Genomic DNA, 27,648 nt, shown 5'->3' on the forward strand with positions numbered 1-27,648 from the left:
CCCACAGCAGCATAGACCCTGGTGGCCACAACTGCTGTGGAAAGGGGGCCGCTCTGGGCAGTAGGTGAACTCTGTGGGGGATCTGGAGTGAGGACAGGCCGACCCAGCCTGAAGCCAGGTGGCTGAGGCTATAGAACCCCTACTCCATATCATCCCATGCTCCCTCTCGTTTCTTTTCCCAAACCTGTGCCTCCCTCTGTTCCAATTTTCCCTGCTTCTCTTGCCTTCTCCCTTCCACCTCCCAGTACTCTTGCCACTTCATCCTGGAAAGCAGCTTTGGAAATAGAGGACTCCACTTACCTTCATCAGAGACCTTTAGGGACGCCTTGCAGCCAGGCCTGCAATGGCCCTGGACACAGTGCACCCAGGGCGAGAGCTTTATCTCTGCAGGCGTCTTCCCCAGTGGCAGGTTCCCAGAGGTGTCTTGAGGAGCCTGCCTGGGATGCAGGATGCAGGGGAATTGAAGTCCAAGGAGGGAGGCGGGGGGCCTTGGGAATGCCCTCTCCATTCCTGCCTCCCTCCCTCGTTTGCTCCTTCCCTCCCTCCTTTCTTCCTTCTCTTCCTTCCTTCCTCTCTTCTTCCCTTCTTCCATCTTTCCTCCCTCCCTCCTGCCTGGTACTCCTTCCACTACTACTCACTGTCACCTGTCTCAGTCCTGTTCTCATTTGAGGTCTCAGTTTTTACATCACCTCCTCCCTAAAGATCTCATCATCAACCCCCCGACACCACCACCACCCCCTGCAGCTAGCGAGGCTGGGCTGGGCTGCCCCAGTTCCAAGCATTTTGGAAAAATGGAACTGGACTCTGGGTGATGTTTCCCAGGATGGTGTCTCTTCTCAGCGAATATCAGGAAAAAGATGTGGAGAAATACAGAGGTGTGGTCCTCAGAAGAAGCATCCTTCATGGTCGCCTCTGGGAACACAAAGCCTACAGAGGGCAGGGAACAAGGCCAAGGTCACACGGCAGGCTCCTGCAGCAAGCCCAGATTGAGTGGAGGAGCCAAGAGCTCCAGCTCTGCCTCTTCCTCCCCATAAACTTGACAGGATGCATCACGACCCAGGCATCAACACCTTCAGAATCTCCCACTTCCCCATAGCTCCAGAAACAGTCCAACAAAGACTTCAGATATTGGAATTATCAGGCAGGGACTATGAAACAATATTGCTTACTAAGTTTAAATAATGAAATGCAATTTTGGAAATATCTTCAAGGAATAAATAAGGCATTGTAAAGAGTGGCATGGTTGATTTGGAAAAAAAAAGAAATATAACTTTTTAGAACCAAAAATATAATATTAGTATCCCAGGAGAAGTTTAATGCATGTCAGACAGAATTGAAGAGAGAATTAGTGAATTGGAGGCCAGGTGTGGTGGCTCACGCCTATAATCCCAGCACTCTGGGAGGCTGAGGCAGGCGGATCACTTGAGGTCAGGTGTTCAAGACCAGCCTGACCAGCATGGCGAAATCCCGTCTCTACTCAAAATACAAAAACTAGCCAGGTGTGGTGGGGAACACCTGTAATCCCTGCCACTTGGGAGGTTGAGGCAGAAGAATTTCTTGAACTCGAGAGGCGAAGGTTGCAGTGAACGGGGATGGTGCCACTGCACTCCAACCTGGACGACAGAGTGAGACTCTGTCTCAAAATAAATAAACAAGCAAATAAATAAATAAATAAATAAAAGAGAGGGAAGAAAACATTAGTGTCAGAATGAGAACGTGTAACTTTTGTTTAATTAGAATCTCAGAAATAAAATAAAAAATAGGGCACATGCATTATTTGAAGAAATTGTGGCCAAGATTTTTCTAAAACTGATTAAAAACAGTTGTCCGTAGATTCGAGAACCTCAATGAACCCCAAGCAAAATAAATTAAGAGGATTCCACACCTTAACACATTGTGGTAAAACTTCGGAAAAAAAAAAAAAAGAGAAAAAAAAATCAAAATAGTTAAGAAGAGGGAGTAAAGAGAGAGATTAAATTCTAAGGAGATGGGGAGATGGACAGCTAACTTCTCAATGCCAAAAGTAAAATCTGGAAAACTATAGATGTCCTTTCCCATGTGCTTAAAGAAAGTTAACTGCAATCTAGCCTTTTTTTTTTTTTTTTTTTTTTTTTTGAGACAGGGTTTCACTCTGTCACCCAGGCTGGAGCACAGTAGCGAAATCTCGACTCACAGCAACCTCTGCCTTATGGTTTCAAGTGATTCTCCAGCCTCAGCCTCCTGAGTAGCTGGGACCACAGGCATGTGCCACCATGCCTGGCTAGTTTAGTTTTTTTTTTTTTTTTTTTTTTTTTGAGATGGAGTCTCACTCTGTTACCCAGGCTGGAGTGCAGTGGTGCGATCTCGGCTCACTGCAAGCTCTGCCTTTCAGGTTCATGCCATTCTCCTGCCTCAGCCTCCTAAGTAGCTGGAACTACAGGTGCCCGCCACCGCACCCAGCTAATTTTTTTTTTTTTTTGTATTTTTAGTAGAGATGGGGTTTCACCGTGTTAGCTAGGATGGTCTCGATCTCCTGACCTCGTGATCCGCCCCCTTCGGCCTCCCAAAGTGCTGGGATTACAGGCATGAGCCACCATGCCTGGCCAGTTTTAATATTTTTTATAGACACGGGGTTTTGTCTTGCAGATCAGCCTGGTCTCCAACTCCTGAGCTCAAAGCGATCTGCCCACCTGTTCACGGAACTCTGGCTTTGCTCCCTGAGCCTGACAAGAATGGAGCTGCCAGCAGGTGAGGTCTGTCCTTGCAGAGAGGATGGGAATGTTGGGGGATGCACCCCACTCACTGGGGGCTGTGGGACCAGCTGCCTGAATCCTCTGGCTGATTGAGCTGGCAGTGGTGGTGGGGTGGGGGAGGTCCAGGGGCTCCCCAGCACCTGGCGAGTGTCAGGAGCACTGGCTTCCCCACCCTCCTGCTCAGCAGCTCTGTTAGGAGGTCTCTCCTTCGAGACCCCCTTCTCCCGAGTCCACCCCACAGGGCAATTCTGAACAGGATCCAGGCAGGGCCAGGATGAGAGCCCTGGGTCTGTTGGGCGGAGCATCCTGGGTGTGGGAGGAGGAGCGAGGTGCTGATCCAAGGGCCTCCAGATATTTCCCCTCTGGGCCACCACATTGCCTAAAGTTCCTCCATTATAAATGTCCCTGTATTAATATGGCATTGACCCTAGTGAATGGGGGTGGAGAAGCACGGCAGAGGGAACGGATTTGGGCTTGAGGATCTCATAGACCTGAGTTCCTGTGAGCTCTGCAACTTGGACTGGAGGCCTGGCCTCTCTGAGCCTCAGTTTGCTTTTATGTTAAACGGACGTCTTCCCTCCTCTGGATGCCATCACTCGGGTCTCTCCAACAATCCCCAGGGCTCTGGCCTAGAGAGCTGATAGGAGGGTGGTGGGACAGCTTTGGGCATTGTCGTCCAGGTGAGATTCTGATACAAGCAGGTATGGTTTACGTAGAGCACCTGACACACAGTAGGTGCACTTTATGTAAAGCACCTGGGACATAGCAGGTGCACTTTATGTAGAGCACCTGGCACACAGTAGGTGTACTTTATGTAGAGCACCTGGCACACAGTGGGTGTACTTTATGTAGAGCACCTGGCACACAGTAGGTGCACTTTATGTAGAGCACCTGGCACACAGTAGGTGCACTTTATGTGGAGTACCTAACACATAGTAGGCGCATTTTATGTGGCATACCTGGCACACAGTAGGTGGTCTTTATGTAATGTACCTGGCACATAGCATGTGGGCTTTACGTCAAGTATGTTGCACAGAGTAGTTTTACTTTATGTAGGGCACCCAACATACAGGAGGAACATTTTATGTGGAACATCTGGCACACCGTAGGTGTGCTTTATTTAGAGCACCTGGCACACAGCAGGCATGGTTTATATAAAGGACCAGGGACTCAAGATACAGGATTTGTGAAGGGCGCCCAGCATACAGTAGACACTCTTTATGTGAAGCACCTGGCACACAGTAGGTGCACTATATGTGGAGTAGCCAGCACACAGTAGACCAGATTTATGTAGAATACTTGACACAGAGTAGGTGCATTTTAGGTAGGTCACCAGGTACATAGTACACATGTTCAATGTGGAGCACATGACACACAGTAGGTATGCTTTATATACGGCACGTGGCACAGAGTAGGCACACTTTATATAAAGTACTCTGCACAAAGTAAGCTTACATTATGTAGAGCATGCTGCACACAGTAGGTGAGCTTTATGTGGCACACCTGCCACATAGTAGAATTTATGTAGAGTATCTGATACACAGTAGGTGCACTTTATATAGTGAGACCGGCACACAGTAGGTGCACACACAGTAGTACTTTCCATACAGTCTTTTGCACAGAGTAGAGACAGGCACACAGCAGCTCGAGTGCTAGTTGCCACCCGCTTCCCTTCAATCCCTCTTTTTGGGGCTCTGTCTTCTTAGGAGCCTTCCTCTGACACCCTTTAAGGCCCTAATCTGACATCCCATTTCCCACCTGAGCCCAGGATGGCCACATTGCCCACAGTCAGAGAAAAGACAGGGCAGAACAAGGACTCCACTTGGGATACCCTCATTCTGCCCTCCCCTGCCTGGACCCCGTCTGCTCACGGCCCCTCTCAGCCTCATCCCCTCTGCCTCCACTCTGTCCTCCTAGGCTGAGCCCAGCCTGTAGGTTTGTTCCTCCAGCTGGGCTTTTTATCCCCAGAATCCGACATGGGTAATCCTCAGCGGGGTTGGGGCTGGATTCTTTCTTCCTGCTTCCAGCAGTCAGGTCTCTGCTCAGGCCTTTGGCTGCCTGGAGGCAGGACTTGAACTCTTGCCAGGTTGTGAAACCAGAGATGAGAAGCTTCTGTCTCTGAATCTCCTAAGTCTGCACCAAGATATGGTGCCTGACATCCTCCCCGCCCATGTTTGGAGAGGAGCCCAGATGATCTGGGACAACGGTTGGCCTGGCCCAGCTCAGCTGGCTGCGAGTTCTCAAGTTCATGCTTTTACCTGCCACATCCTTGCCTTGAAAGGGCAGAGTGGCTGTAAACTTGGTGTTCAGAATCCCCTTTAACTACTCCCCAACTTCCCCTCTAAACTGAGAGGGAGATGCTGAGACCTGAGAATCCAGTCCCCCTACCTGAACTGGGTCCTCTGCCCCCAGCTGGTCAAACCCCAGATTTTGGCTGGCTACCCAGGCAAGGCAGATGCGCCCAGGCTGTGGAGATTGACCGGCCCAGCGCAGCCCAGCCTCCCATTACCTTCCCTAAATCAGGGGCCAGAGGCAAAGAGCTCCCAGCAGAAGAGAAGAGGAGGCTGTGTGGCACAAATTGTTCCCGACAGAAGGTGCCAGGCTGGGGGTGGTGGGACTGGAGGGTCCTGGCCTGGGATGGGGAGGGACACTGCCCAAGGCTGGGGTGGCTCCAGGCTCCTGGCCTGGGAGACTGGTGGTTTCTTGGTAACCAGCCCCTGGCAGCCTCCCAGTGATTCAGGCTGGACCTTTCTGGACTCTGAACAGTCTCTCTCTCTTCTCCTTTCTGGGTGGTTACCAGGCAACTAGAGACCACTTGGCCATTGGATTTGGCTGGGGCTCTCTGGAATTTAGCTCTCAGTCCTTGTTTATTCATCCCAGAGTCCTCCCTTTACTGCCTTCACCCCAACCCTTCCCTGCTCCTTTCCACTGTCCCTGGAGCTCCCTGAGCCTTTCCCTGGGCCTCAGGATCTCACCCTCCATCCTGTCTGCCCTGCAGAATGCCGCAGCTGAGCCCGTCCTGGCTGGGCCTTGGCCTGGTGGCAGCATCGCCATGGCTGCTCCTGCTGCTGGCTGGGGCCTCCTGGCTCCTGGACCGCTTCCTGGCCTGGACCTGTGCCTTCTGGGACAGCTGCCACTGCCTCAAGTATTTCCCCCAACCCCCAAAACAGAAATGGGTTTGAGGTCACCAGGACCTGGTGAGTGTGGCAGCAGGATGACCTTGGGTATCAGGGTGAATGGACTTCCCAAAGGGCAGGAATGGGGCTCAAGGAGCTGGGTTTAGAGGGTGGCTAAGGTGTGGGCCAGCAGAGAAGAGAGGGAGGTGGCTCACTCACGCATTCCTCTCCTCACTCAGTCATTCTTCTCCTCACTCACTCATTCCTCTACCCACTCACTCATTCCTCTCCTCACTCACTCATTCCTGTCCTCACTCAGTCATTCTTCTCCTCACTCACTCATTCCTCTCCTCACTCACTCATTCCTGTCCTCACTCAGTCATTCTTCTCCTCACTCACTCATTCCTCTCCTCACTCACTCATTCCTGTCCTCACTCACTCATTCTTCTCCTCACTCACTCATTCCTCTCATCACTCACTCATTCCTCTCCTCACTCACTTATTCCTCTACCCACTCACTCATTCCTCTCCTCACTCACTCATTCCTCTCCTCACTCACTCATTCCTCTCCTCACTCACTCATTCCTCTCCTCACTCACTCATTCCTCTCCTCACTCACTCATTCCTCTCCTCACTCACTCATTCCTCTGCTGTCCCTTCCCAATCCTTTCTCACTTCCCTGTCCTGTCACCCCAGCCTGTCTGGATCCTCTTCCTGCCTGTCTTTCTTACAATAGTGCACCTCCAAGAGGCTCCTGCAGGGCTGTGGGGGTGCACAGAGCAGGGTTCTCCTGGCATTCCCACCTTCTCCACTGCTGGACTTGAGGCCTCCTGAGTCCACTACACAGGGGCTGCTCCCTGCCTGGCCCATTTGCTTGTATCTGCCTATCTCTGGGCTGCTGCTTTCCCACAGGAATTAGCTCTGACTCCCTTCCCCTATGGAGGGATATAGCTGGGCCAGAAGAGAAGTGTGGGCAGTCTCCCACACCCTCCCCTTCCAGGGGTGACGTGCTCTTTCCCACTAAGATGTCCCAATGAGCCCTCTAGCCCAACCTGGATATAATTTGGTCACTCCCTTCCCCTTTCAGAATCCGTCCTTGACACCCCCAGACCTTGCCCTCCAACTTGGAACTGCCCTCCCCTTTGGGGGACGTGGCCTCTGTCTGCTCACTTACAAATGGCAGGATTGATGGGCGTGTCCACAGGTGAACAGGAAGCACTAGCATAGAGCCTGGCATAAGGGAGGCTCTCCCATGTGGGAGCTGCCATCCTGATGGACCTTAGAGACACCTCTGCTCCCCTGGGGGTTGCTGAGAACGGAGGGCCCTCAGCATGCAGACCCTTAGTCTGCGGGAGGACCCAGTGCCCATGTGGACCAGCCAGGACACAAAAGGATGTGGGAACCAGCCCTAGGGATATGTCCTGAGGCCACACTGCTGCCCCAAACCTCCTCCCATGGGGACCTTCCCGTATAGCAATCCCCAGACTGAAATCATTTCCAGGATGAGAAAACACATCCTCTTGAGCAGACAGCTTGTCTTCTCCCTCTGCTTTGGTGTTTACCCTCGGATCCTGGGACAGCCCCAAGAGAGAAGGAGCAGAGGTCAGCAGAAATCCCCTGCAGCTGTTCAGAATCCAGACACGCTGCTCACTGCAGACGCTGCACCACATCCGGTGGCTGCAGGGGGACTTGTTGTGGCTCCTTCCGGGGAGGTGCATTACTCAGGGTCCTCCTTAGAAACAGATAGGGTCTGTTTCTTCTTACCTCCAATGCATGTATGTATGGAGACAGAAAGAGACAGAGAGATAAGAATTTATTATGGGAATTGGATAATGTGATGATGGAGGCCAAGAAGTCCCATGATATACCATCTGCAAGCCAGAAGCCAGGGACGCTGGTGGTATAAATTCAGCCTGAGTCCAAAACAGCCTGAGAACCTGGAGTTCCAAGGGCAGGAGAAGATGGATGTCCCAGCTGCAGAAGAGAGAGCAAATTCCTCCTTTCCTCTGCCTTTTTGTCCTGTTCATGCCCTCAATGGATTGGATGACATCCACCCACATTGGGAAGGGTAAATCTTCCTTCTGCAGTTTACCTTCAAATGCTAATCTCTCCTGAAACACCCACATAGACGCACACAGAAATAATGCTAGACCGGATATCCGGGCATCCCTTAGCCCAGTCAAGTGGACACCTAGAATTAACCATCACAGGGGTGACAGCCCCTGACTTGCTTTCAGATCACTGCTATGGAGGAGGGCTTGAAGAACTTGACCCAGATGTCGGCCACCTATTCCCAGGACTTTAGGATATGGATGGATTCCATCTTCCCCTTCATCGTTTTATGCCACCCTAACATCATCCGGTCTATCACCAATGCCTCCGGTATCCATGCAGAGCTTGCGGGGGTTGGTGCTGGGGGCTTCCATCCAAGGGCTTCCAGTTTCTTCTCCCCTAAGCTTCTGTGAAGCCCCTGCAATTCCCAGTCCCCCCACCCTCCGCCCTCTCTTCTCCCTCCATTGAAAGAGGAAGAGGTATCTTCTGCTTTCCTTCACATATTCGCCAACTTCCATCTCAATGTCTTCTCCCTCCATTGCCATCTGACCCCCTGTCCTGGTGTTCTGGGAACCACTGGAGTCCCAAGAAGTCTCAATCCAGAGCCCTGTCCTGAAGGAACCTCCACACTTGAGGAGACGGATCTTGACAGAGACAACCCCAAATTCATGGGGTCAGGAATGGGCAAGAGAGAGAAGGGTGTGACAACCCAGAGGAGAACTAGGGGTCTGCTGGGGCAGGCTGGAAGGCTTCCTGGAGGAGGAGTTGTTGGAGCTGGATCTGGACCTATGGATAGGGACTTTTTTAAGTGTGGGGTAGGATGATGCAATGAGCATCATTAGTATTTGGAGGCCCAGCCAGTCCTGGCACTAACCTTGTCCATCCCTCAACCCAGAGCAGTAGGAGGACTTGTGGCTGGTGGAGAATCTGGGCTGCTATTCATGCGACGTCCACCTGTGATGGGTCAGTCAGTTCCTTCTACCTCATCCTGTCACTCGTCCACCCTGTGTTCACTGCTTTCCTCCTGTAGGCCTCAAGAATCTCCAGTAGGAGATCCCACACCAGCCTGTTGATCTTCCTTTATTCTCTGCTCTTCCTGTCCTTGGACAGACCAGGCTGAGCAAGGGAAGGGGCAGTGTCCCACAGAAACTGTGGCTCTGACCCCAAAATGCTTAGTGACTCTGTGCAGGTCACTGGCTCTCCCTGGCTGCTGAGGTCTCTCTCACTTGTGAGTGATGGAAGCTCAACTTTGTACACTATAAGTAAATAAAGGGAATCAAAGGAGAGTAAAGTCCAGAGAAAGTGGTCTTCAGGCATGGCTGGATCCAGGTGTCAATGAACAGCATCAGGATTTTGTCTCCTCTTAATTTCACCGTTTCTCTGCATTGCTTTTTCTTTTAAGGCAGCCCTTGCCTTATGGTGTCAACCATGGGTGTTGAAAGTTCAGTTCTTGTCATAAAGCTCACCTTTCCCCAAGAGGTCCCATAAATAGCCTATGATTTCTATGTTATACCTGGTTATATCTTGTATGCTTTACCTGGGATCATATGGAGAAGTCATCATGTGTGTGACTCAGCTGTGGCCAAGGACACTTGGGTAATGTGCCAGACTTTCTGGTTCTTCTCTGACATGTGGTTTGAAATTGTCTTTTCTCCTCCTTGTCATCTCTTGGCCATGTTTGTGGCTTGTCCAGGGTCTGGGACCCAGGGTCCCTTTGAGAATTGTCAGAGTTATTATTTTAGTGTTCCTGAGTCAGGTCTCAGAATCCATTGCAATCATGCTTGAAGAAAACTCTTGGTTACACCTGGGACATGTCCGGGACACTTAATAAATCATATTTAAATCCTATCTGGGGCCTGTTGGGTACACAGTGGTCATGCCAGACTATCTTAGGTCCATGTCAGATGATGTGTCATTTAGGGCTCATCATGTATGTTGTGGCCATGTCAAGCATGTTAACATATGTTGGAGACATGCTCCAGGTCCCAGGTCCATTTCAGGAGATGACAGAGAGTGCTGGGGCAGACAGGGTGTCCTAGGCTCCTTTAAAGGTATTTCGTAGAGTGTGGAGCTGTGCTTGTGTGTTGCAGAACATGTTGGGCCGTGCAGGAGACATGTCAAAGGGTGCTGGGGTGGGCTGTGCCCTGTTAGGTTGTGTCATAGCTTTACTGTGCTGTTGCAGCCTGGGCTGGTCCTTCTTCCTCTATCCTCCTTTGTCCTTTGCCCTTGGCCCCCTTCCTGCTATGCTGGGCATGGAGTGGGGAAAGTGTGGGTAGGGAGCCTTGCCCTACACCTGAAGTTCCTCTCTTGCCCTCTACATGGCCCCTGATGGTCCTCATTCATGCCAGCTGCCATTGCACCCAAGATGATCTCTCCATCAGGTTTCTGAAGCCCTGGCTGGGTGAGTACCTGCAGGTGAAAGGGGTTGGGGGTGACCTTGGGCAGGGGTGGGGGAAGGTGCTGCTCTTGCCCACCCTCCTTGGCTGCCCTACTAGGAGAAGGGATACTGCTGAGTGGCGGTGACAAGTGGAGCCGCCACCGTCGGATGCTGACGCCCGCCTTTCATTTCAACATCCTGAAGCCCTATATAAAGATCTTCAACAAGAGTGCGACCATCATGCACGTGAGTCCCTTGAACTCTGGGTCCCAGCTGGAGTCTTGGGGTGGAGGAAGCATGGACAGATCTGGCCTGGAATTTTGGCTCCTCTGGATGACATTGGGCCATTGCTCTTCCTCTCTGAGCCTTGGTTTCCTCATCTGTAAAATGGAGAGGATAATCCCTGCTTGAAAGGTGGTAAGATAATGCAAAAGAATTATGTCCCTAGCACATAGTAGGCCCTCAGAAGGTGTTAGATTCCGTGTTTATTTCACAGAAGCCATGTAAATGCAAGACAGTAAAGATGAAGATTGCATAGTAGCCATTACTGATTACAAACTGCATCAATACCCATTGGTTTAGATCAATAGAGGTTTATGATTGCTAATGAGTCTGTGAGACATTTGGCTGGTTCTTCTGGATGTGGAAGGAATCACTCTTGGTACATGAGCAGCTGGGGATCAGCTAGTCAGCTTTGCTAATCCTGGCTCAGTTCATTCACATGTTTGGGGCTTCAGTACCTTCAGGCTGATCTGGGATGGCCTCAGCTGTGACACCTGGACTTTCCCCCATGTGATTCTCTGCCTCCAGAAGGCACCCTTTTGTTCACATGGCAGAGACTGGCTTCCGAGAAACTGAGAGGAGGCTGCAATGTTTCTGGACATTGTCTCTACAATGCTTCAAAGTTCAACCAGGCTTGGGGCTATTACAGTTATTACATCATCATTTTCACCACACTGTATTGGCCAAAGAAAGTCAAATGTCCAGCACAGACTCAAAGGGTGTAAAATAGAATCTATCTATTAATGAAAGCTGCTGAAAAATTACTGTGCAAAGGGTGTAAATACAAGGAGAAGTGAAGAATTTGGGGTCAGGATTTTGTGATGTGCCTAGGGTGTTTCTCTTACTTGCAAGCTGATAAGTTAACTGACTGTTAGTTACTGTTTCATGCATTCTGATAGAAGACGTAGGACCCCTGGGTCAGAGACAAAGGGTAGTTGATTACTCAGGCACAGCAAGCAGCATGTAAGACTTGTTGGTTTGTATCCTTTTTCGGAGTCAACCTAAATTCCATGGGGTGACACAGTGGGCCTTGCTAGTTGCCTTTCTCCTGTCTCTGTATCTCTCTCTCTTTCTCTCTCCCCTTGCTCTCTCTCCACTTTTGCATTCTGATATCCTTCACTCTATTCAACATAATATCCACACACACACACTTAGGGTATATGTCTCCCAAAGACAGTGAGGAACTTTAAATAAGAAACCAATTTCGGCGGCCTGGCGTGGTGGCTCACACCTGTAATCCCAGCACTCTGGGAGACCAAGGCGGGCAGATCAAGAGGTCAAGAGATCGAGTGGTGAAACCCCACCTCTACTCGCCGGGCTGAGGCAGGAGAATCACTTGAACCAGGGATGGGGAGGTTGCAGTGAGCTGAGATTGCACCATTGCACTTCAGCCTGGTGACAGAGCAAGACTCCTTCTCAAAAAAAAAAAAAAAAAAAAAAAAAAAGAAAAGAAAAGAAAGAAAGAAAGAAAAGAAAAAGAAAAAGAAAAAAAAAAGGAAAAGAAACCAGACAAGTAGTTTATTTTCCTTTGTACATTTCTTCTAATTAAAAGGATAATATTTGTAAAACACTAGACACGGTATCAGATACATAGAAAAACTTCAATACTTGGTGGAATTTATGACTATGATGATATTCTTGCTGCTTCTTACACTAGGGGTAAAGAAAATACTTTTTGCCTGTGCATTCAAGAAGAACCATGTTCATAAGTGCCCAGACACACCCACGTGATGATCACCTGTCCATAGATAGAAAACACATTTCTAGGCACAGATCATGGGATAAAGTTTATTACAATGGCTCATAAACAAGAGATTATGATCACAGGAGCCTAAGCAAAAAGGGAGGGGGGAAACAATAGCTAGTATGTATCAAACACATATTTTCAGGTATTTTCACATACCTGAACCCTTACAACAGTCCTACGGAGATACACATTATTATCCCCAGCCCTTCTATTATATTTTATCACCACCAAACTGGCCATTAGGAGCTTAGAGGGCAGAACTTTCTGAAAAACTTTTTTTTTATGGCATTCTTCAGCTCCTTGTTCCTTAGGCTAAAAATGATTGGGCTAAGGAAGGGGGTGAAGACAGTATAGGTGGTGGCCATCAAGGTGTCACTGTACATAGAATGGAGGCCCTTGGGCTTGAGGTAGATAAGGGAGGCAAAACTATAGTGCACGACCACCACAGTGAGGTGGGATACACATGTGGAGAAAGTCTTGTGCCGGCCCTCAGCAGAGGGAATCCTCAAGATGGCAGCCACAATGAAGACATAGGAGAGGATGATGAGGAATAAACAGCCTATCAGGGCTGTGACACACACCAGCATCACACCCATGATGACAGATGATGTCTTGTTCCCACAGGCCAACTTCAAGAGGGAAAGTACATGACAGACAAAATGATGGATCACGTTAGACCCACAGAAAGTGAGGTGAAAAACTATCATTGTCACCATCATCCCCATGACTGAGCCACCAGCCCAGGTCCAGGCCACAAGACGGGCACAGTCATGGGGGCTCATTAGCACATTGTAACGCAGTGGGTGGCAGATGGCCACGTAACGATCATAACCCATGACCATGAGAAGGAAGGAGTGAGTGAAGCCAAACATGAAGGAGAAGAACATCTGACTGACACAAGACACAAAGGTGATGGAACGATGGGTGGAGAGCAGATCAGCCAGCATGCGAGGGGTGATGGCAACAGTGAACAGAATCTCAGAGATGGAGAGGGCACACAAGAAGAGGTACATGGGTGTGTGGAGTGTGTGTTCAATCCAGATTGTGGCCATGATGAGAAGGTTGCCCAGCAATGTGAACAGGAACATCAGGAGGTACAGCAGGAACAAGACGGGCAGGAGCTGCTGGGGGAAGGCTGAGAAGCCAAAGAGGATAAATTCAGACATGGTGCTGTAGTTCTGACCAGGCATGGATACTGCATCTGGTGAGATTAGAAATAAAATTAAATGACAGTGGTTAAAACACAGACTCTAGAACAGACCAAATGGCAACTCAACAGCTCTATGTTATTCAACAACTGGCAGAATTTTCTGGGTCTCACATTCCTCATCTGTAAAATGGAGTAAATAATAGTAGTTCTTAACATTCAGCAATGTGACAAAGATCAAATGAGATCAGTATACTAGATGATCAAGTCAGATTTTGGCTACTAACTGGGTTTCTAGTAACACTGACTAACATAAAGAAAAGGTTCAATACTTGGAGCCATTAGAGACAGGCATAGATGATCAGGGTCAGAGTCTCTTGATAATGTGCCAGTTCTAGAAAACATATATTTTGATCTTGAGGTTTAAATTTTTTTTCCCTGAGTGTCTTTATCTTTTAATTGCTTATTTAACCCATTTACATTTATTTTAATGCTGTTTTATTGGTACTCATTTATGCCATCTTATTTCTAATGTTACTTTTACTATTCTAAAAAATTGAACAGAAAATTTGAAAAGAAAAGGCTGGATACGTGTCAGACAAATATGTTCCAGATGAAAGCTGAGGTTGCAGTCTTAATAATAATAAAAGGTTAAATGTAAGGAAACAGTGATCACAATATCTCTAATACCATATGCCACTCCAGGAAACCAGAGTTCCTTGAGACATGGCTGATCTTGGTCTGGACATGGAAGAAAGCTTTGGATATCTTGTACCAGTGTGAAATGAAACTTTCACTAAGTAATGGGATAATATTAAAAGCCTGTGGGTACTAGATTGAAAAGATGCCCACTAGCCAAAAAGAATAATCATTGTACAGAAGATGGAGGAATAAGCTAAGTGACACTGTGAGGAAGCTTTCAGAAAAATTCAGAAGGTGGATAATTCCACAGAACAATTGGTCTGGTCTCATTGGATAAAGGCTCATTCAAAGGATAGGAGAGATTCCAGGACATAACCACTGAATGCAACATAGGGGACTAGTTGAATCTTGATCTACGTAACCAGCTGTAAGTATTTTTAAGGCAATAGAGAACATTTTGATTATAGTATGAATGAATGATTAGGTATGAGTAATAGTAAAGCATTATTATTGATCAAGTTATGAATTTTTTTAGAGATAAGGTCTCACTATGTCCACCAGGTTAGAGTGCTGTAGTAGGATCATGACTCACTGCATCCCGGAACTCCTGGGCTCAAGTGATCCTTCTCCTCAGCCCCCTAAATAGCTGGGACTACAGGTGTGTGCCACCTAATCTGTTTAATTTAATGGTTTTTTTTGTTTTGTTTTGTTTTTGTTTTTTCATAGAGACAGGGCTTTGTTTTGTTGCCCAAACTGGTCTCTAACTCCTGGACTCAAGCGATCTTCCTGTCTCAGCCTCCCAAAGTGCTGGGATTATACACGTAAGCCACCATGCTCAGTTAATTATTTTTTTAAGTTTTATCTGGTTATTTTGACTATGAAGAAAAATGTTTACTTTTTCAATGTATACTAAGATTTTTAAATCACACACACACACATGCACACACACTAAGGGACAGAGAATAATATTTATACCCATTAAAAGAACATAGCAACTAGCATAAATACTATATATAACTATATATCCTGGAATATTAATAAATAATCAACAAAACTTCAGTGAGATAGATAGCAATAGCCAAATCAATATCAGATTGATTTTTTTTTTTTTTGAGACGGAGTCTTGCTCTGTCATCCAGGCTGGGGTGCAATGGTGCGATCTCGGCTCACTGCAACCTCCCCCTCCCAGGTTCAACTGATTCTCCTGCCTCAGTCTCCCTAGTAGCTGGGATTACAGGCGCATGCCACCACACCCAGCTAATTTTTGTAGTAGAGGCGGGGTTTCACCACGTTGGCCAGGCTGGTCTCAAACTCCTGACCTCAGGTGATCTGCCCTCCTTGGCCTCCCAAAGTGCTGAGATTACAGGTGTGAGCCACCACAATCTATATACAGGCAGATAGATTATTATAGTTAGAAATTGTAGCAGAGTTAGGAAATGCAATTTATTGATTATTAATTATAAGGCAATTAATAATATCCAGACATTATCTGTGGGAAAAGAAAGAGCGATCAGACTGTAACTGTGTCTATATAGAAAGAAGTAGACATAAGAGACTCCATTTTGTTCTGTATTTGAGATGCTATTAACCTGTGACCCTACCCCCAACCCTGTCCTTGCAAGAGACACGTGCTGTGGTGACTCAAGGTTTAAGGGATTTGGGGCTGTGCAGGGTGTGCTTTGTTAAACAAGTGCCTGAAGGCAGTATGCTGGTTAAAAGTCATCACCATTCTCTTAATCTCAAGTACCCAGGGACATATACACTGTGGAAGGTCGCAGGGACCTCTGCCTGGGAAAGCTAGGTATTGTCCAAGGTTTCGCCCCATGTGATAGTCTGAAATATGGCCTCGTGGGAAGGGAAAGACCTGATCGTCCCCCAGCCTGACACCCGTGAAGGGTCTGTGCTGAGAAGGACTAGTATAAGAGGAAAGAAGGCCTCTTGGCAGTTGAGATAGAGAAAAGCATCTGCCTCCTGCCCGTCCCTGGGCAACGGAACATCTCAGTGTAAAACCCGATTGTATGTTCTATTTACTGAGAAAGGAGAAAACCGCCTTAGGGCTGAAGGTGGGACTTGCTAGCGGCAATGCTGCTCTTCATGCACTAAAAAGATTTATGGAGATGTTTGCACATGCATATCAAGGCACAGCACTTTTCCTTAAACTTATTCATGTCACAGAGATCTTTATTCATATGCCTTACTGCTGACCTTCTCCCTACGATGATCCTATTATCCTGCCACTTCCCCTTTTCCAAGATGGTAAAGATAATAATCAATAAATACTGAGGGAACTCAGAGACCGGTGCTGGCGCGGGTCCTCTGTATGCTGAGCGCCAGTCCCCTGGGCCCACTTTTTCTTTCTCTATACTTTGTCTCTGTGTCTCATTTCTTTTCTCAAGTCTCTCGTTCCACCTAATGAGAAGTGCCCACAGGTGTGGAGGGTCAGGCCACCCTTTCAATTATCTATTAGATATATTAGACTCTTCACCAAAAAGAAAATTAACATTTTTTTCAACCACTAAGAGACTTTTACAAAAATTGACATTTAATTAGGATATAAACATTTATTTAATTCCAAAGCATAATAATGTGATATAGATTATAATGAATTAACATTAAAAATCAATAGGGGAGAAATAGCTTTACAAATCTCATGTATTTGGAAGATAACTGTATAATTAAATAATCTTCAGTTTCAACAGTAAATTATAAAATAGTGGAATATTTAGAATTAAATGATAATTTAAATATTGAATGACAATATTTTAACCTAAAATAGTACTTTGAAGGAAATACACAGTTCAAAATACCTTTATCAAGAAACTGCCTCAAGAAAAAAATCATGCTTAATAAAATCAAGATCAAGTTATTGGAAAAAATTAATAAGATAGAAATAAACAAGGAGAAGGTACCAATAACAGAACCCAAAATTACAAATGGGAAATAATGACAGAGACAATGGTTATTTTTAAATTGATAAAAACAGTAAAAGAAATAATAAATTTACATTGTAGATGAAATGAACAAGTACTTAGAAAAATATAAAATTCCAAAACTGGTGTAAGAAAAAAGGGATCCTATATGCTCAAATAAGCTTTAGAGAAATTGAAATGGTAGTCAAAGATCATCTCTCTCTAAAATCTTTGCCCCAGTGGATTTTATTAAAGTGTGGTAAGTACTATTAAACTATTAAGAAAACAGTTGGTTAGTATCTTATACATGATCTCCAAAAAAACAGAAGAGTTAGGAAATCTGACCAGCACACCTCCTCAGGTTAATACAATCTTGGTCTAAAATCAGGTAAGAATCTTTACCGAAAAAAGAGACAATTATACGCCTACTTCACCTATCCAGGCAGATTTAAAATTCCAGAATAAAACATAACCTGGTCAAATCTAATGGTGTATTAAAAATAATTTACCATGATCAAGTGGTATTGGTTTATTCCATAAATGACAAGATTGGTTAACATCAGAAAACCTATCATACAGTTTATCACAGGAATCGATTTAAAAGGAAAAATCACGACTATTTCAATCAAGGCATAAATACATTCTCTAAAACTCTATTCCTATTATGATTTTTTAAAAAACACTTCACAACACAAAATCCAGGGAGGCTTTCTTAGCTAGATATAGAATATACAGCACAAAATCAGCAAATACAACTCTAAAGAAGAAAGCTTTCAATGCATCACTTTAGGATCCAGAAAAACCCAAGGATACTCACTAACTCTGCTGTTCTTTAACATGGAGCTGAACGTCGTGAGTGATGGTATAAGGCAAGAAAAAGAAACCAGGCATCTAAGGTATCTAAGGACTGGAAGGGAAGAGACGTGATCATCTACCTAGAAAAGATAAAAGAATGATGACATCATCTGTTAGAACAATAACAGAGCCCAGTGATGCAGAAGGCAAGGTCAGCTGGCAAAAATCACGGTGTTCCTCCTAGTACCACACCAGTAACAAGCATTTAAGAAGTAGAATTTGAATACAGAGAAAGAGAACATTCCCAATAGCAACACAAACAATTAATATAAAGAAACATCGCTCGGGATCCCTTTACACCTCAAAGTTACTAAGCACTCTAAAGGGCTTTTGTTTATGTGGTTTAGAACTATCCATTTTTACCATATTGGAAATGAAAATTGAAAATCATTAAAAATATTTAGTTATTAGTATATTTAAAAGAGCACTCCCAGGCATGATGGCTCATGCCTGTAATCCCAGCACTTTGGGAGGCTGAGGTGGGTGGATCACTTGAGGTCAGGAGTTTGAGACTAGCCTGGCCAACATGGTGAATCCACGTCTCTACAAAAAATACAAAAATTAGCTGGGTGTGGGAGCATGCGCCTGTAATCCCAGCCACTCGGGAGTCTGAGCCACGAGAATCACTTGAACCCTGGAGGAGGAGATTGCAGTGAGCGGAGATCACGCCACTGTACTCCAGCCTGGGCAACAGAGTGAGACTCCATCTCAAAAAAAATTTTTTTAAAGAGCAGTAATAAATCTCTTGCATACTAATATAAGAAACATTTTCAGGCAAATAACCACAGTAGGAAAAAAGCATTTCATGAGAAGAGTGGCCTTGTTTGACATTTTAGCAAATGCATCATATGTCCTGGCTTGACAGGAAACAGTTTGATGCTTTAATCTGCCTCTTCATTCAGTCTGCGTCAATATGTTGAGGCATATTATGAAAATATATTCTCACATGTAAATTTGAAAAATAAGGACTTCAGGGACCACCCTGCAGAGGTCCTGTTATCACACTTTGAAAAAATCTGCTATAACATATCTAGGAATTAACCAAAAACATGCCATAACTCCAAAGAAAAAAATTTAAATACATACTAATAAAAATGTAGAAGATGATCTGAACACGTGGGGAGCAGTGTACAGTCTTGGCTGGGATGGCCTGACATGCTAATGATGTCAATTCAACCTCAAATTATAACCTCAATACTTAATCATACTCAATAATATAATATTGTATTATATTTACAATTCCAGTGAATCAACTCTAAATTTGATAAAACTATTTGAAAATTCCTTCAGAAAAATAAATGTCAAGCCAGGCACGGTGGCTCAAGCCTATAATCCCAGCACTTTGGGAGGCCAAGTTGGGCAGAACACTTGAGGTCAGGAATTCAAGACCAGCCTGAGCAACATGGCGAAACCCCGTCTCTACTAAATATAGGAAAATTAGCCGGGCGTGATGGCCCACTTGTAATCCCAGCCACTTGGGAGGCTGAGGCACGAGAATTGCTTGAACCCGGGAGGCGGAGGTTGCAGTGTGCTCCCTGGGCAACAGAGTGAGACTCTGTCTTAAATAAATAAATAAATAAATAAATGTTAGTGCAAAGCCATACTAATATTATAAAAATGGAATCAAGAGAAGAGCTGTTCCCTCCCACATGCTGAGACACACAATAGAGTCATAGTCATTTTTAAAATTATGAAACGTGGAACAGACATAGATCTGAATAAGCTGACTGGAAATCTAAGAAAATAACCCTGCATTGTTCAAAACCTAATACAGTACATGATAAATGTGCTGGCACAAATCAAGAGGAAAAGGTAGATTGTTCACTCGTTGTAGTGAGAAAACTGCTCATTTTATGAAGCAAAGTAAATACGAATTTCTGCCTAACAGCACATACAAAGGAGGATCCAGATGCATTCAAGAAATAAATACCAAATATCAAAGTATAAATTTAATAGAAGAAAGTATAGGAGAATAACTTTGTGATCTAGGCTTGAGGAAAGACTTCCTAAACAACATTTCCAAGGCACAAACATTAAGATGATTTTTAAAACATGAAAAAAAATCAACATTGAGGATTTCCACTTAACAAAGGATTTCTGGGATGAAGTTAACAGGTAGATGGGAAAGGGGGAAAAGATATTTGCATTGTCTGAAACCGACAGGAGCGCATCCAAGTCGTGTGGGGAGTTTCTTAAAAACTGACAAGGGAATAATATCTAGAACAAACAAGAAACCAGTTATATCAAGAAGAAGTCGGTACCTTAATGCAAAAAGCAAAAGATGTGAGAAGATGATGCACAGGAGTTACTCAGGCAAATGAAAGGATGCTCACACACAGAAAAAAGAAAACAAAAAGGAAGAAAAGAATGGAGAGAAGGGGAAAATGAAAGACAGCAGTGGAATTTCACTGTATGCCTATGCAATTCTCCAAATTATAAAATGTCCAATATTGGTTGGGCTATGAGGAGAAAGAAATAATTTACACACTATAGGCAGGGAATGGTGGCTCACGCCTGTAATCCCAGCACTTTGGGAGGCCGAAGCAGGAGGATTACATGAGGCCAGGAGTTTACGATCAGCTATGCCAACATGGCAAAACCCCATTTCTACCAAGAATACAGAAATCAGCCAGGCTGGGAGTACACATTTGTAATCCCAGCTACTTGGGAAGCTGAGGCATGACAATCGATTGAGCCACAGAAGGTGGAAGTTTCAGTGAGCTGAGATCCCACCCCTGCACTCCAGCCTTGGCCACAGAGTGAGACTCCATCTCAGTAATAATAATAATAATAATAATAATAAAAAAGAGAAGAAGAAGGAGAAGGAGAAGAAAAAGAAGAGGAAGAGGAAGAGGAGGAAGAAGAAGGGAAAGGGGAGGGGGAGGTGAAGAAGAAGAAATACTTATGCACTATTAGTGGGCATGTAGAATGGTGGAAATTAAAATTTTTAATGGGATTCATGCTCTGTGTACCAGCAAACTTGCTACTGTGTGTCTATCTTGACTTCTGAAACCTGTTTACAGTGGGACATGTAAGAGAATGGTCCCTGCAGCAGTTATTTCAGTGGGGGTGTTGGATAACCCTGCTTGTTCCTAATTGGAGAGAAGGCAGGTAAAAGATATAGCGGCAAACAACGGATATGAAAGCAAAAGGATATAGTGCTTTTAGCAGGAGTTTGATGCCCACATAGTAATGTAAGTGAATCATTAAAATAATATTGAGTGGAAAAAAACAAAAAACAGAATGAACTCTTCAGCGTAATTCCATGTGGACACATTAAGAATATATGTACATGAAATGATTCTGAATGATATAGTGATAATGAACCCAGGTCATTTGTCAAAATCCATGTACACAATGCAAAGAGTATAACCTAATATAAACTATGGAATTTAGTTAATAATAATGCATCAATATTGGTTCATTGATTGTAACACAGGTGCTACAGAAATGCAAGATATCAATAATAGGAGAGATGACCACACATGCAGGGGTGAGACGTATGTGAGAGCTCTCTATACTTTCTGACCGATATTTCTATAAAGTTAAAACTTCTCCAATCAAATTAAGTCCATTAATTTACCATTTAAAAGCAGTCACATTAAATTTTGTGCAGACAGAAAGCAATGTGTATCTTATAAGAACACATACAAATCAAAAAATGCATGTTAAGTATATGAAAATGCCTGTCACACAAAGAATGGAAACAAAGTGAACCAAAGGAGATAAACAAATGAAATAAGAAAAGGATCTTGCATAAACCAGTGTCAATCAAAAGCCACAAACTGGAAATATCATGGCCTCAAACTTCTGCACCTGAATTCTGCCATAAAAGAAAACAGAAATATTTTTATGAATAATGTGAGCCACATTGCTACAAGAGTTTCTGAAATCCTTCGTTCTGGATGGGCCCATCCATCATTACACCCCCTACTAGTCTCACTAGGACATTGTCCCCAAGTATCCCCCCCACCAAAACAGGAGTCAGCCCAGTGCTTGGAAAACACAGAATCACCCGGACTGTGAGGAACTTTACTGGCGTGAGGATGACGTATCCCACATGAAAAGACCACACTTATGACATGGAAGGAAAGTCTTCTGACCACGCAGCCACCCTACCCGGAAACCATCCCCCAGCATCAGCCACCTTCCTTCCCCATCCCTCCCATTGCTGGGCATCCTCTCTCCTACTAAGCACTTCTCCATCTGCTCCGCTCCTCTCCATCCCCTCTCCTGGGCCACCGCCCCATCCTCCTCCTTATCTCCTGTCCTCTGCACACACTCCACTCTGGCTTCCAGAGAGAATTTTCTGAAATGTTTACAAGTTGCAGAGACATCAGACCCAGGGTGGAAACCCCAGCTCTCACTGTGTGTCTTTGGAGAAAGGACTTTGCAGCTCTGAGGCTCCTCTCCCCAAGTGAAAAACAGGAGTAACCAGAGAACTGTGAGAGTCCACCTTGTAAAAGTCATTGTCATTGACTGATAATGATTTTGGTCTTCTGAGCTGGTTTGTTTGTGTCATTCTGTACCAGATGTCACTCATTGACCCCATTCTAGGCTAATTCTCTGACCCCAACAGAGTCCTCAGTATTTCTGGCAATGACACGAAACAGTGTCTGATCCAACCAAGAGTCTGATCTAACCTTCTCCCTCTCTCAAGCCCCTATCTCACCCCTGCAGTCCAACATCCCGACTACTGCTTGCTGGAGCAGCCACAGCTCTCAAGGCCAGGCTTCCCCATCTCCTCTGACAGGTGGCCAGAATTCTGCCTACTCTGGTATCATTGCAGATGGCTCACACATAGGCACTGAGCAAACATCTCACAGCACTAGAGTGTATCCTGACCTCCCACAGAGCCTTGCCCCCAGGTTAGCAGGGGCACAATAGTGAAGACAAAATATACCTAGAATAGGATTTCTCAATCTCAGCACTAGTGACATTTGGGGACCAGGTCATTCTTTGTGGTGGGAGCTGTCCTATGCATGGTCTGACATTTAGCGGCATGCTTGGCCTCAATCCCTTAGATGCTAGTAGGAAAATCCCCCCAAGCCCCATACACAAGTCCTGACAACCAAACTGTCTCCAGGCATGACCAACTGTCCCCTGGGGACGAGAATCATGTCCAGTTGAGAAGTGATATGGGTACCTGGGCTCACTAAACAACCAGACATCTTGAGTGGGCAAACAAAGAAGGCCCCAGGCAGTCACCTAAGGCTGAGATCTCTCTCTTTTCCCCATCTCCCCAGTTCTGCTCCCCAACTCTAGGCTGGGCAGCTCCATCCACAACTCTCTGACTCTGCCCTTGTACCCTCCTTTTCTTGGTCTCCCTGCACCTGGGGCTGCCTTCAGTGAAGTGGCTATAAGAAAAAGGCACAAAAAACATGCTTTTAAGTGTTTTCACAGGTCACCTGTAGGCAAGTGTAGGAGCCAGACCCAGGGCCTCCTTGAACTGGTGCTGTGAGCTTTATTCCTGCAGTGGCCTTCCCAGCAGGTCATTCCCATGGGCCTCTCCAGGAAACCACTCTGGAAGGGCTGTCCTCTAGGTCTGGAGAGGCCAGGAGGAGCCTCAGGGGGCGTTCAGGAACCTGCAGCCTCCACCTCTTCCTCCAGCACACAGGGCTCACTACTGCCTCTCTGCCCAGGGAGACTTTAGCTCGTGCAAAGGATGGGAAGATTCCAGTCTCAAAGGAGATAGGGATGGAGATAATTCTGGTTAAAGATTAATATGTAAGGGACATACTGAGGGATAGCCGACCTCTCCTTCCATCATAGCTGGGAACTTGATTTTTAAGATTTCTCTGGGGTTCCTACGTTCAAGAGGGTGTCTGTTCACTTGGTTGGAGGCCTTAGGATTTTATTTTTATTTCTCAAAATCCAACAGACCCAGTGGTGCTCTGAGCAACTGGAAGATGAAGATGTTGTGTAAAACCTTGCAGGGCTCAATGGGAGATCCAGAGTGGAAACGTTTAATATATTAGAGTGAGAAATCACTATTCTTTCCTGGGACAATAAGTCTTCACTCACTACTGAGCCCCATTAAGGACACAACCCAATATGCTTATCCTGGAGTAGGCATGTTCTGTTCACAAAGTCATAAAATTAGGTGCACAGTCCAACTTGTCACCAAGTACAAGTAGTATACAGCAAACTAGGCTTGAGGCAGTCTTTTTTTTTTTTTTTCTGAGACAGGATCTCACTCTGTCACCGAGGCTGGATTGCAGTGATGTTATCACAGCTTACTGCAGCCTCAATCTCTTGGGCTCAAGTAATCCTCCCACCTCAGCCTCCTGAGTAAGTGGGACTAGAGGCTAGTGCAAGCCTGCCCAGCTAATTTTTTTTTTGTAGAATTGGTGTTTCCCTGTGTTGCCAAGGCTGGTCTCAAACTCCTGAACTCAAGGTATCCTTCCACCTAAGCCTCCCAAATAGCTAAGATTGCAGGCATGAGCCACCATGCCCACTTTCCACAGCTTGCATAGAGAAATCTTTTTCTAGAGCTCAATCTCCTCAAAGCCATTGAGAAATTATAAATAATAAGCAATTTTTGCTGGCACACTTGTCTTTTTACCTGTTACACAGTTTTAGAAGTGAAGAGATGATCTATGAAGGGTACTGAACATAATATACAGCTCAACATGTAGTAGACACTCATACAGTGGCTACTATTATTATTTTACTATTGCTGTGCAGCAGCATGGGAAGCAACCTAATAGCTGGGAATGAAGCATCTGTTTACTAATAATTCAGTCTGAATGATGTATCTGCCTAGGGCTGTGTGTGTGTGTGTGTGTGTGTGTGTGTGTGTGATGATTTCCTCTTCCTTATAAACTTATATAATCACAGACATAGGTCACTGATGGAAGTTCACAGACAGGATTCGTTCAACCACACTGAACCCAGTCAAAACTAAGATTAGGCCCCTACCTCACACCACACACAAAGTTTGACACTCAAAATATATCAAAAACCCAAATGTAAGAGCTAAAACTACAAAACTCTTATGAGGTAACGTAGATGTTCATGACCTTAGATAAAGCAATACAATGCTTTTTAAGATGTGACACCAAAAGCACAAGCAACAAAAGAAAACAATATGTACATTGATGTTATCAAAATGTAAATCTATTGTGCTATAGAAGGACACCGAAAAGACCATGAAAACACAACCCACAAACTGTGAGGAAATAACTGAAAATCACAAATCAGATAAAAGAGTCTTAACTAAAAATGTAAAGTTTTCTTAAAACTTAACAACAAAAATACAAACAACCCAGTTGGAAAATGGGTGGAGTATCTCAAGAGCTATTTCTCCAAGAAGATCTCTAAATGGCCAACAAGCACACGGTGAGATGGTCAACATCCTTACTCACTAAGGAAATACAAATCAAAACCACAGTGAGATACCACTTCACAACCACGAAGATGGATATAATCAAAAAGACAGTAACAAGTATTGGTGAGGTTGTGGGGATCTAGACCCCTGCAGCATTGCTAGTGGGAATGTAAAATGATACACAGACTTTAGGAAACAGCTTGGACGTTCCTAAAAAAATAAACATAGAAATACCATTTGACCCAGCAATTTCACTCTAGATCCTTGAGGAATCGCCACACTGTCTTCCACAATGGTTGAACTAGTTTACAGTCCCACCAACAGTGTAAAAGTGTTCCTATTTCTCCACATCCTCTCCAGCACCTATTGTTTCCTGACTTTTTAATGATTGCCATTCTAACTGGTGTGTGTGAGATGGTATCTCATTGTGGTTTTGATTTGCATTTCTCTGATGGTGAGTGATGATGAGCATTTTTTCATGTGTCTTTTGGCTGCATAAATGTCTTCTTTTGAGAAGTGTCTGTTCATATCCTTTGCCCACTTTTTGATGGGGTTGTTTTTTCTTGTAAATTTGTTTGAGTTCTTTGTAGGTTCTGGATATTAGCCCTTTGTCAGATGAGTAGATTGCAAAAATTTTCTCCTATTCTGTAGGTTGCCTGTTCACTCTGAGGGTAGTTTCTTTTGCTGTGCAGAAGCTCTTTAGTTTAATTAGATCCCATTTGTCAATTTTGGCTTTTGTTGCCATTGCTTTTGGTGTTTTAGACATGAAGTCCTTGTCCATGCCTATGTCCTTAATGGTATTGCCTAGGTTTTCTTTCAGGGTTTTTATGGTTTTAGATCTAACATTTAAATCTCTGGGCCAAAATGAGACGGGAGCATTTTCAGTATGTGGGGCTCTAGCTCACCCCATTTTCTCTTTTTAAAATTTTTAATTTTTAATTTTTTTTTGAGACTGAGTCTCTCTCTATTGCCCAGGCTGGAGTGCAGTGGCATGATCTCAGCTCACTGCAACCTCCACCTCCTAGGTTCAAGCAATTCTCTTACCTCAACCTCCCGAGTAGCTGGGACTACAGGCATGCGCCACCACACTGGCGTAATTTTTGTATTTTCAGTAAGGACGGGGTTCCACCATGTTGGCCAGGCTGGTCTCGAACTCCTGACCTCAGGTGATCCGCACACCTCAACCTCCTAAAGTGCTGGGATTACAAGCGTGAGCCACTGTACCTGGCCTGTAACTTTTGTTTTGTTTTGTTTTTTGAGATGGAGTCTCTCTCTGTCACCCAGGCTGGAGTGTGGTGGTGTGATCACATCTGGCTGCAACCTCTGCCTCCTGGGTTCAAATGATTCTCCTGCCTCAGCCTCCCAACTAGCTGGGACTACAGGCACATGCCACCATCCCAGGCCAAGTTTTGATTGTTGTTGTATTTTTTAGTAGAGATGGGATTTTCGCCATGTTGCCCAGGCTGGTCTTGAACTCCTGACCTCAGGTGATCCACTCGCCTTAGCCTCCCAACGTGCTGGGATTACAGGCATGAGCCACTACACTCGGCCTGTCACCACATTTTCCTGTGCCTCCCTCACTTCTCACTCCCATCTGCCTCAATCGAGTGATCTCAAGCCTCACATAGTCTCTCCCAGGAAGCCTCCCATGGCTCCACCACCCTGGGCTGAGTCACGTGCCTCTCTGGACCTAAGCTTCCCCCACCACACAGTGTGGTCACTGCCTGGTTACCACTCTGTGTCTCTTGCTAAACTGTAACATCCTGAGGGCAAGGACAGCATCTTATTGGGTCTGTGCTGTGTTTCCAACACCTAGAAAAGTCCTGGCATCTAGTAAATATTCAAGAAATGTACATTGAAGAAAATAATGAATGAAGGGCGTGTATGATGCCATGATACTCCATAAGGCAGGTGAGAAAATGGGAAAGGTGACATTTGCACTGAGCTTGAAGGGTGAGGAGGGATCCCCAGACACAGTGGCAAGCAGGGCATCCCAGCCCGAGGAATCAGCTTGAGTGCCCATAACAGGGTAGGGGAGCTGGAGAAGTCATATTGGGGACAGACTGTGAAGGGAGTTGGAGGCATCTTAGAATCTTTACTCTGGGCCCAAGGGGAGGAGGGTAGGCTGGAAGGAGAGGCCAGGAAGCGGCTGGGGCCTCGAGCTGGCAGGGACAGATGCCAGCCTGGACTGAGGGTCCGGCCAACCCTTTCCTCCAAGCCCAGCCTCCCAGGACAGCAGAAGACCCAGAATTTGGAGAAATTGGGCTGGACCTGCAGATATTTTCTCCTGAGACATTTCTTTGGCACAGCTCGAACCGGGAAGGGACATCAGAGGGACAGATGTTAAGCCGAGAGATGGAGCCAGGACTAGGAGAGAAGTGTTTTGTTGCTGCTTCTGGGTGCCCAGAGAAATGAGGACGTGGGGCTGGGTTAACAGGAAACAAGGGGGGTTGTGAGCC

The 27,648-nt window shown here is 45.5% G+C and overlaps 2 protein-coding genes and 1 pseudogene across 2 annotated transcripts in view; 1 reads left to right on the forward strand and 2 right to left on the reverse strand.

The window, feature by feature from the left end:
* Nucleotides 1-27,648, reverse strand: part of RAB8A (RAB8A, member RAS oncogene family) — a 405,903-nt gene that overhangs the window by 246,339 nt on the left and 131,916 nt on the right. The gene's annotated exons all lie outside the window — the stretch shown is intronic.
* Nucleotides 5,697-10,688, forward strand: LOC126942342 (cytochrome P450 4F11-like; annotated as a pseudogene).
* On the reverse strand, nt 12,546-13,546 carry LOC126942307 (olfactory receptor 10H3). Its single transcript, XM_050769742.1, has one exon. The coding sequence runs from the start codon at nt 13,494-13,496 to the stop codon at nt 12,546-12,548; it is 951 nt and encodes a 316-aa protein (XP_050625699.1). The 5' UTR covers nt 13,497-13,546.

This window comes from Macaca thibetana, chromosome 19, assembly GCF_024542745.1.
Source record: "Macaca thibetana thibetana isolate TM-01 chromosome 19, ASM2454274v1, whole genome shotgun sequence".
In the NCBI taxonomy this organism is placed as follows: Eukaryota; Metazoa; Chordata; class Mammalia; order Primates; family Cercopithecidae; genus Macaca; species Macaca thibetana.